The sequence below is a fragment of the Penicillium citrinum genome, assembly GCF_028827155.1.
Source record: "Penicillium citrinum strain IBT 23319 chromosome Unknown utg000005l:1.0-1900146.0:1.0-1900348.0, whole genome shotgun sequence".
NCBI lineage: Eukaryota > Fungi > Ascomycota > Eurotiomycetes > Eurotiales > Aspergillaceae > Penicillium > Penicillium citrinum.
The window spans coordinates 141,835-153,979 of record NW_026622690.1 but is presented as its reverse complement, the minus strand read 5'-3'; the positions used below and the strand labels follow the sequence as shown (position 1 = coordinate 153,979).

The following is a 12,145-nucleotide window of genomic DNA, read 5'->3' as shown; positions in this document are numbered from 1 at the left end:
AAAAATATAATAAATATATAGATATACAAAAGATATAATATTGTTTTTTGTATGATTGATTAAACTGAAATTTCAAGTAATTATTAAAATTATCTAAAATCAATAATCGAAAACAATTATATGTACAAATTTGTTGATAAAATAAATAATTTTTCGAATCAAAACAGAATGATTTTATCAGTAATTCAATTATTATCTGAAAACTCAAATTGTCAATTCTTTGAAAAATTAACAAATCAGTTTACAATAAAATTTTGGATTTGAATATTATATATACTAATAACAAATAACTATCTATATGTATTGTTCCCATAACAGTAATCTATTTATAGATTTCTGACTATAAAATTCATTATTGTCTATAATATTCAGTTTGTATACCCTATTTTTTGTACAGATATATAATTTTATGATTGAATACTATACTTATCAGTAATATATTGTATATCAGAAAATCAGTTTAGTACCGATTTTGAATTTTTGTTCAATTTATATTGATAATTACATTGTTCAGAAAAATATAATCGAATTTTTATATCGATTAATAAAAACCGATAGCCGATTTTGCCAACTGTGAATGGAAATAACTACCATATACAGGTAGTAAAATATTGGCTATTTTAGCCTCAGTAAATAATCTAGAAATAGTTCTATATACATCTATAGAAACAACTCAATTAAGAAATAAATTTTTTTTTCCCAATTGAATCAGTTTATAACCAGAATTATGTTATTCTGCAATAGAAAATATACTATATATATATATATATATTTGTGGAATACTGTATAAAATATTTACTTTTGCTGCTAGAGAATTTGAGTTGATACGGCCATTTTTAATAATATCGAGAATTAGCAGAATCTTTTTTTCTTGATTGGCCGATTTCAAAAATCTAGAACGAATTGGTGGTATGGTAGCTGGTTGAAATTGGTAGATTGATATATTTATATATTTTTTGGTGGGGTAGTCAGAATGGCCGAAAATTATGGTTCTGGGAAATTTATATCTACTACAAATTATAATTTTTGATAATATAATTTGATTATATTGAATTTCTTGCAATAATTCTCTAGCAAATCTTTCAAATATTCAGATTATATCAAATAAAATTATAGTAATACAGAATCATAGCTATAATTTTAAGTTTATTAGGACTGACTATATTATAAATATAATATTTATCTATATCAACAATAACAATTTCAGAATTAGTGTTGCTATTACTAGATTTATCAAACTAGAAATTATCGAAAAATTGCTAGAAACAGCGATAGACTATTTTATGAATCAAATTATATAATATTTGTTTTCCTTTGGAATATATATACAATATTATTTTTATATAGCAGAAAAAGAATATTAGTATTATTTGTCTAAATAACTATGTTCAGGCACAAAATTGAATTCCACTATACTTTTCTATACTAAAATTTCAGCATATTTTGGATATCGATTTGTAAATATCTCTAATTTTTCCAGTCTGAATATTATTTATGATAGTTCATATTTGAATTTTTTATATTAAATATAAAAAGTTTCCGTATTAATTTAACAAAGAAAAAATTATTGTTCAAAATTTTTGGTATATCTGGAAATAGATCTTTACTATCAAGAATTATACGAAAACAAAAATTAATATATATCTTTTTTTGAAAAATATTATTTTATTAAAAACAGATAAAAAATCTTATATAAAAACTATAGGTAAGATATTTCTGTATACAATCAATATATTGAAATTGATTATTTTATGTATTTTAGTTTTGATTTCTTTTTTTTGAAAACAATCATTAGTTTAGCTGTATCTAGATTTATAGTATATTTATCTTTCTTGGGAATTTGCACAGCTTATCAATATAGACTATATTACTGATAATTGATATATATTTGCAATATTTAGAAATCAAAATTTGATTCGAATTTTGGTAATTCGATAATTAGAATGAAATCAAATTTTTGGACCGGAGTATATCTACGTATAATATACAATATAGATTCTCTGATCCAAGTTTATTATAGATATTTATCAAATATATAAACCATCCCTATTCCAAATCTAGTAAATCTATCAGTATTTCAATAATATATATATAAGAGAATGGATAGCTAAAAAGCTTAAATAATAGTAACAAAAAATTTGCAATAGAATTGCAAATCTACTATCTATATATATTCTATTTGTAGTATCTTTTAAATAGTTCTTTTGTATTGTATATTTGTTCACAGTATATTGATAACAATATACTGATACAGATATAATGGAACTAGATTGTAACAATTTATCTATTTATTCTTTTTCCAAACAAAAAAAAATATTAAATAAACTCTGTTAAAATTTTGTCCCGTTTTGCCAACAAATATATATACAAAGTACAATATAGATTTTATTCGCTATCTATATTACTGTTCTGGATATTTCTATATTTTAAACCCCATTGGAAATCAATATTGATTTATAGAATTTGGACTTGCTATCAATATTTACACTAAATATTTATTTATTTGGTCAGCATAGTATTTTCTACGATCGACATATTTTCTATAGAAAATAGTATAGTATAATATTTTGATATCTCTGAATTATTCTTTTGTCGAAAATATCTATTTTGTAAAACAGTGTAATTGGTATATTTTCTGTCTCGGTATTTGTTTTAGAATCTGCTTAGAAAAATTACTGAACAATGGTTTATCGTCGAAAATTTTTGTCTTTATTCCAGAATTGAAATTTTTGAAATTTTTGAACCTTCATAATATAGAATATAAATATATATAAATCCTATATAAACTAAAATTGGTTCTATTGCAAATATCTGTAAGAACAGTAAATTGAGAGATGAAAGTTGTATATAGATTGTATACAGAAGATATAGTTAGACTAATTGATATAATATTTATAGATAGCGGGAATAGTAGAAGTTATTGCAAAGAAAAAAAATGGATTGTATGACTAGTTGATGAATATATAAACCAGCAAATGTTTACATTATCTTTTGTTCCTATCTCATTCCGGAAACGAATTGTCGCAGATGATATAGCTTTATTATTATTATTAGAGATAGAACTGTAGGATAATTCCTTTGCATATAACAATTTTTCAGTAAAACATATTTAGATAAAATTGGCATTAGAATCCTTTTAGCAATGAAATAACTGACTATTAAAAATAGATATATTATGTATTGTGATTAGATTGAAGCCATGGTATTGTATCTAGCTAATAATATTATCGTCCTTTTCATTCAATAGATGAATAGAATTATTTTCGAAGTATAATAAATAATATATATTCAAACTATTCCTAGTTATTTAGTTATTTATTTGCTAGTATACATAGTTCAATATTTTCTAAAATAGCATAAAAATTATTCTGACTATAATTTTACGATACTATATCGAAAAATATATTTTTGAAACGATAATGATCTTGATATATTTATTATATATATAATACAATCACCTATCTATAAAAGATATAAAAATATTGACTGTAGTATTTAATAGATTAGATAGTCGAATCAAACTATTTATCAGTAGAGAATAAATGTAGTATATTATTAATCCTTGCTATTATAAAATCTACGGAAAAAAATAGAATTCAAAACTGTATAGAATTTATTGTAATATATAGTACTATATATATTTGTAGAATATTTAGTCAAGTAATAAATCTGGAATACTTGAAGTATTGACAATTATTTTTTATTCTTTTATCGAAAAACTGTTTTGTTGTTCTGTTACAAATATTTATAATATTTATATATAAAATACCAAATAATCGATCTAATATTAATAACATAATCGGTAAGCAAGCCGTCTATATAAATAAGCTGTCCACTTAACACAAATCGTATCGCTATATCGTATTTTGCTAGTTTTAATCATCTACAATATCACCAAATTACTCTCAATCAAACCGAAAATCTATTGAACAGAAGGGCAGAATCCTTTTTGCTATCGAAGCTATTCGGAAAAAAGAAATCAATTTGTGAAGCAGCAGCGCGATTTGAAGTATCTCAAATAATACTATACAACTGACTGTCCGGCCATATCTACCAAACTTTTATATACGCGAATAACTATAAATTAATACAATTTGAGAAAGAATCAGTGGTATAATAGATTCTTTCTATAAATTTTTGTAGAGCAGTGTCTAGATTGTCTTATATACAAGAAATGGCAAATATTCTTTTTGCGAAATATGGTAGTGTACTGATTCAAATTGTTGATGAAAAATAGATTTATAATTTTATTCAGCAGTATCTATAGCTTAGTATATATTTTTCACAAAAATATAATTATCAAAATATAAAGATCCAAAAATTATTCGCAATTAGTTTGACTGTATTCAATATATAATTATACAATATAGTATTCTATCTGAAGATATCTACAATTTTGATAAGACAGATTTTGCAATAGATCTTACAGCAATTGCAAAAATTATTATATATACAGACTGTATTGGTTGGAGACTATTTTTACAATCTGACAATTGTGAATAGATAACTGTTATTGAGTCAATCTCTGCTGCTGACTGAATTTTACTATTTTGTATAATCTTTAAAAATAAGATTAGTATTAAAAACTAATTTGATAAATTTCTATATAATTGATGTTTTGAAGTCAGTGGTAAAGATAGACTATTAATGAAATTGATCTCCAATAGTTTCAAAAATATTTTATTCCAGCTATTTCTGGTTATATATATAGACAATATCAACTACTAGTTCTTAATAGTTATAGAAATTATGTAATATTATAATTCAATCAAATCTGCAATGAGAATAATATTATTTCTATATATATATTATTATATTCTTTTTATTATCTTCAATTTTTTGTTATTTTTAAATAATTATATTATTATTTAATTGAAGATCAAATATATATTAGAATCAATTATATCAACAAATTTGATTTAATTACAATATATTCAATTGCACAAACAGAAGTTTTAATCTGTCAAAATATTCAAAATAGCTTTACTACTACAGAATTAGTACTATATAATTCTGAGAAAATGCTTTCAAAGCTAGATATTCAGTTTTATATATCAATACCATCTAGAAAATCGATTAAACAAAAATAGTCTCAAAACACCGCAAAATATTACTAAAACAACACTCAAAAAGTCCTCCAAATTCTCTTAATCAGACTATCAACCGAATTCTAAAGATCTACAAAATAACTATAAATTCAACTATATTACTTGAAAACAAAGCACACAAACTACACACTGCTTATAAGAAACAAAAGCAAAAGTGTACACAATCGCATAGAAGAATACCAATAGAAGAAGGAATAACTGTTGGTGAACTACAAGAGATTGTACAGCCTCCGGTTGAAGCTGAAGAAACACCTATTCCCCCTTCTGCAGCACAGACCTAAGCGTCTATCTTACCAACTCAGCCAACTAGGAGAAGATTACCAATGTGTAAAAAGTGTGGGAATGAAGAGCATAGATCTAACCATTGCCCAACTAGATAGATTTTTCAATATAATAGCGTTTTGGTGATTAATAGTATACTCAAAAACGTAGGGTATATATGGGTGGGCGGCTCGCGTACATGGGCGACTCGCTTACCGACTACGTTATATAAAAGATAAATCAAGATATTACGAAGTAAATTTTAGTCAAACAACAATAATAATTATAAAATTCTATTTGTATTGGCCAGAACTAATCCGCGTTTTTAGTAGAGTGTACAGAATTGTCCAGAGATTAGCTTTTTTTTAAATACTGTCATACCCGGTTAACCCGGATACCCACCCCAATTAAAATTTTTGATTCAAGTTTCCATCAAAACAATAGTAATTCATCTCAAATTGACGTTTATTACATCGATTAATATTATGATCTATTTCCCCACGCCAACCACATTTTGTCGGTGCTCTTTTGCGCAGTAAATCTGCCTGACTAGCGGATTCGTCTGTCTTGGGCGATATTATCCGGTTCTGTTCCACTGAATGCTCTGGATGCTGAACTAACTGCAGATTTTCTCTGGCAATTAAACTGTTTCTGTATAGTATCTGCCGATTCGAGTATATATATTTCTGATGCTTTTTCATATTTGTCCGGTATCAATCAGTATTTTTCTGTGCTAATAGTATAGTATTGTATAGTATTTTATATTGGTTCTTGATAATCTGATATAGTATTGTTTTTGATGGATTCGGAGAACTATTTGACTGTTATTTTAGCAGATTTTTAGATATCAAATTTGTTTTTGCAGCTGAATTACAATCCGAAATATTTTTGATGTAAATTGACTAGATCTGCTATTTGATCGGCTAGCCGGTGAAATAGATAATTTGAAACAAAATATTTAGTTTCGATAATATATAATCTAGATTAAATGGTATAATATCAGTAGCAGCCAAACTATTCTGAATAGTCTGCAATTTAAAATTTTTATTTTGTATACGAGAATAGTCAGCAAAAAATATCAAATTGATCAATATATTTATAGTCCATAGAGATAAAATTGTTTACAAAACAATTATATATATATATATATATATATTCAAACAGTATAAAAAGTTTAATATCAAATAGTTGAAGTAGATATAATAAATACAATAGTATACAAAATAATATAATATTTCTCTGAATACAGATTCAGTCAAAGTGAAATACAGAATAATAATTGTAAATATCAAGAATTAATAACCGATATAATTTTGTATATACAAATTTATATATAGAATAAAATATTTTTCAAATCAGCGAATATTTATTTTATCAGTAATACAATCTATTATTTAAAGATTCTATTCATCAATTATTTGATAAATTTGATTCAGTCAACTAGCAATATAAATTTTGGGTTGAAAAATTATATATAGCACAAATAAATAACTATCAGTACAGATAGTTTCAATAACGGTAATCTATTTACAGTTTTCTAGCTATAGAATAGAATACGATTTATAATATTCAGTTTGAATAACCATTTTCGGTAAAATAATATAAAATCTATTATAAAACCAATTTTATCAAGATTGTAAATATTCTCCGCGACAATACTATTCTCTTCCATTCTATAGTTTATATATTCAAACTATATACAAACCGACCGGAGTTCTTTATTTAGAATATACTGGTACTTATATTATTTTGAGGAATATATCAATATTTTATTGCAATATTGAATAAAAATTGATATCCAATTTTTGCCAACAGTAGCCGGAGATATTTCGCCACACATTTCAAACAGAATATTCGCCATTTCTCGTATGGCAGATAGTCGCAGCGCTGCTCTATGTGAATACATAGAGATAATTCATTCAGTAAACAAATCCTCTTCAAACTGAGTTAATTTTTGCCGGTGGTGATATTTATCCACGCGTGAGAAAAATATATCTGAAACACGGTCATGCAGTGTTGAGAGCGGTTTTTTGTATAGCGTAGCCGCTGCGCATAGAGATTTGATATTGCTTTTCTGAATATTCTGAATAGCTGAAAAGATCTTACCCTCCTGCTCAGCAGATTTTTGCCAGGATTCAGAGCGTTTTGGTGGCATGGTTGCTGGTTGAAGTGAAGAGTATAGAGAGAGAGACGCGATTTGGGGGTGGGTGTCCGGGTTAACCGGGAATTACGTTGTATACCAAAATAATTATATAATACAGTATTCTCTCTCTGCAAAGAGTTCTGCTATCTCAAATATCCGTTACCAGTATTTATTCCAATATTTTGTTACGTACATATCCAGAATATATAATTCTTTTTCTGCCCGGTACATATATCTAATTTACCCCTCTACTGACAAAAGTAACGGATCTGATTTCAGTCAATAGATATTGATATTCTAAATTATAGAATTCACAAACTGTATATATTGTACAAAAAATTTCCCTATACTCAATTGAATGGCCATTAGTTTCCCGAATTATATTTTTAACAAATCAAAATGAATTAATCTGAAACAAATACCGAAGCGACTGTACTGAGATACAATAGAGATATTTTCATAACAAATAGTTTTAGTAGATATTATGATTCAACAATACCAAATCATTATACTGTATTATTTCTATGAAAAATATATAGATAAGCAAATAAATATTAGTATAGATTAAATTGTTTTAGAGTAAAATTGGGCTGTATAGAGTATTCAACTTAGAAATATTAATTTCTAATAATATCGAAAATACAGCAAGGATCGAGTACATTATATAGTAACTATAAAAATAATAAACTGCATTTCTATAGGAAATCTTATTCAGTAATCCTTTTGATATCCCCAAAAAAAACATAGATAAACTACCAGAATAATCTTATTGAACTATATTTGTATATATATATTGTTGCCGATTAACTGCAGATAAATATATAATATAAAATTTTATTCGATGGATTTAATAGATAGTATATTTATAAATAATCGAATTATAGTTGAGACCATTTGTTTTCTATTACTATTGTTTCCATTTTTCGATTATATATAGAGTAAAAAGAAAATTTAAAATTTCAAAAAGAATATAGATACTATAGATTGTCTGTTTATATAATGATTACTAGATTGTTAGACTGGAGATCTGTGACTAGGCAAGAATATCGGATAGTAGAAAATACGTGGAATGGGTTGATATACAGACTGATTCTTGAAGAGTTCAGAAATTCTGAATATATACATAATCTTAAATATATCAGGATTCGGGTGGGTATCTATATGCAGATAATTTGAAGAGGTTTAGATTTCGGATCGATATTGAATGTTTGGAGTGTTGTATACTTCGAATCCAGTGACAGTTCAGCCATTTTATTGATATAGTTATTGCTAAATATATTGACATTATTATAATCTGACAGATTCAAAGTTCAATATTCTAAAAACATATATTATTGATTTGTCTAACAATTATCTATAATATATTATATATCTCAGTACTATTTGATTGTAAAGTTAGTACAATAGTAGTATTGACAATCTTTTTTTATTATATAAATACAAATTTGTTTTTCTATATGGATATATAGATATATTCTAGAACAAATTTAATATCTTATGTCTTGTAGTATAAATGAAATTATCTATTATTATCTTATATTGTTCTATAATATATTCTAGATTAATAAATATAATTGTATTTATATTGATTCTGGAATTATTAACTAGCATTAGAAAATCAAAATATATATTTTTATAGCAATTACAGATTCATTGATTATATTCTAGTCTATCTAAATTCAATCTAGAATATTCATTATAAATAGAAAAGAAACCTATTCTAGAAATATATATTCTTGTTTTAGACTATTATATCTACTGTAATATCTACTACTTAGTTCAAATTATTTTGCAGCAAATTGATTTATATTCTTTTTGTTTTTGAATTGTTATAATAGATATTTGTAGAGAGATATTAAATTTAGAAAATAATTTCTATGTTGATTGATATTAGGTTGTTAGCTGTGAAGCTATTCTGAATAATAGATAGTTTTTCAAAAAATTGTATTTATGATATAGTTGTATTCTGTATATACAAGATTATTAATAAAATAATTATATAATTTTTTATTAACTGCAAAATAGCTAATATCTAGTAATTACAGTAGATATAATAAATATAAAAATATATAAAAAAAATATAATATTGTTTTCTGCACAGATTCAATCAAATTGGAATATAAAATAGCTATTATAACTATCAAGAATCTATAGCCGAAAATAGCTGTATATATACAAATTTATTGATAGAATGAAAACTTTTTGTAGTTAATATAGATCAATTTTATTAGTAATATTACTATGAAAGATCTCAAATTATCAATTTTTAATAAATTATCAAATTAATTAGCAGTAGCAATTTTATTTTTGAAAATTATACATAGCAATAGCAAATAGCTATCTATACAAATTGTTTCAATAGCAATTATCTATTTGCGATTTCCTGATTGTAATATATATTTCCGATTATAGAATCAGTTTATATAATTATTTTCTGCGAAAATATAAAATCTATTGCAAAATCTGTTTTATTCGAAATTGTATATATTCTCCGATTGTATTCCATTCTTTTCAATTATATTTTGTACAGTCGCAAACTAGACTTATAAAATTTTTGGATCTTTGTTTAATTGGTAGTTGTATTGTATTGAGAAATATATTCGAAATTCATCGCAATATTCAATAAATTGAGACAGCCAATTTTTACCAACAATAGATAGAGATTGGCTACTATATACAGCTAGTAGAATATTCGCTATTTCTCCAGTAGTAGCCGGTCTAAACACTGTTCTATATAAATCCATAGAGATTATTCATTGTGTAAATATATTCTCTTCTAATTGAATCAATTTATAGCAATTTGGATATTTATCAATATATGCAATTCAGCCGTCGGCGTATATTTGTAGTGTAGAGAAAGATATTTTGTATAGCTTCGCTGCTGCGCGAAGAGAGTTGATACAGCCATTTTTGATATTGGAAAGGATTAATAAGATCTTGCCTTCCCGATTGGCCAATTTCTGCGAAGATTCAGAGCGAATTGGTGGCATGGTAGGTGGTTGAAGTTAGAATGTAGGTAGGAAGATGCGATTTTGGATGGGGTGACCCGGTCATGCGGGAATTACGTTATATATCAATAATTATATATTGACCGAAATGGAAAAGAATTTATCAGAACATTGGATGTTTTATACGGAAAACAAGAAATTGTTTCCAAATACAATATAGTGGCAGATATAGTTTTCCGACAGTATAGCGATAATAAAATTGTTACAGTTGGCCAGAAATAGATTTCCAATTTTATCAAGCAAAGATATATTTTTATATCAATATAGTTATCAGTATATTTTATATAAAAATAACAAACTGATTCAGAAATAGTTTGATAATATTTGTAATAATATTATCCGCTATAATATTTTGATAAAAATATTTATAGATTCACTATAAATATTGTAAATACTGTATATAGTATTATCAGTATAGATCGAATTGGAAAAAAATTGATTCAATCTGGTAAACAAAAGTAGATAATATAATGAAAATATCAATTTCTAAAAATCTATATTATCAACTGTTATTTTCAAAAACAAAGTTCTCAATGAAATATAGTATACTATAATATCAATATTGTATCAATTCAAAATTTTTTCAAATAGATGAATAACAAAATTGTATTGTAATAATTTCAAACAAATTTAGTTGACAAATCCAAGATATTAAATATAGTCTTTGATAATTTTCTATTATCCACAGTTATAGCAATTATCTAACAACAGATTTCGGAATTGTTGCTAAACAAAATCATATTTATTACAAATTTTTGATATCGATATTTTATCAGTTATTAAATATATATACAGATAAATTGTACAGGAGAAAATATATTACAATTTATATTTTGTTGATAGAATAGGTTCTCTCAAAATCTATTTTCAAGTATATACTGATATTCAACGAAATTACTACTGTTATCAATAATTTTGCAGTTACTGATTTCAATCCACAATAAATTCTTGATGAATTCGATATCAGATTGATATTATTTCCAATACTACTACTTTTTTTTCTACTGTATAGTAATCTCAAATCTCTACTAGATCCCGTAATATTTATTGCAAAATATTTTCGAGTAAACAATTATTGTATAAATATTTTCAATTACCTTCCAATTCGCTCGGACAGAAAATAAATCAACTGGAAAAAGAAACCGAATATACTATATATAATATTGTATTATTGAAAAAAAATCAAAGAATTGCAAACCGAATTGAATTCCCAAAAATACAAATATACTAACTATATCTAATATTCGAATATCTAACCGATCTGGAGGAAATACTGAATTGATGGAGAGACATCGGCAAACCGAGATAGTGACCGATAAAATAGTGAGTGATGGTGGTAAAAATGGATTGCCGACCGATGATACAGAATAGATCCAATATCCACATCAGAGATATGGGAACTGTCGAAACATAGAATAATAATGTGACAGATACTTCGTTCTTAATAGCAATAATGAGAATGAAAAGTACTGTGTTGGTGATGTTATTGATTCACAGCTAAACCCTGAGGCAAATGGCCAGCTTGTATCCCATCTACATTAATATACGTAAATAGATTATTGTAAGCAATTTTAGTTTGTATTATCTACTATGTCCAAAAACATTTTCGTTACTTTATTAGATAA

At 25.3% G+C, this 12,145-nt stretch overlaps 1 protein-coding gene across 1 annotated transcript, besides 2 other annotated features; it reads right to left on the bottom strand.

Moving 5' to 3' along the window:
• Positions 1–4,545: 4,545 nt before the first annotated feature.
• Positions 4,546–4,559: a sequence feature (Short protein (N7469_005888, KAJ5231300.1) was converted to a misc_feature.).
• A 2,916-nt stretch (positions 4,560–7,475) lies between these two features.
• Positions 7,476–7,524: a sequence feature (Short protein (N7469_005888, KAJ5231300.1) was converted to a misc_feature.).
• A 2,813-nt stretch (positions 7,525–10,337) lies between these two features.
• On the bottom strand, positions 10,338–10,502 carry N7469_005887 (uncharacterized protein; the record flags this gene model as incomplete). The annotated part of the gene is made up of 1 exon (XM_056644807.1): positions 10,338–10,502. One exon carries the CDS (start codon positions 10,500–10,502, stop codon positions 10,338–10,340), a length of 165 nt encoding a protein of 54 aa, XP_056500045.1.
• Positions 10,503–12,145: the final 1,643 nt, after the last annotated feature.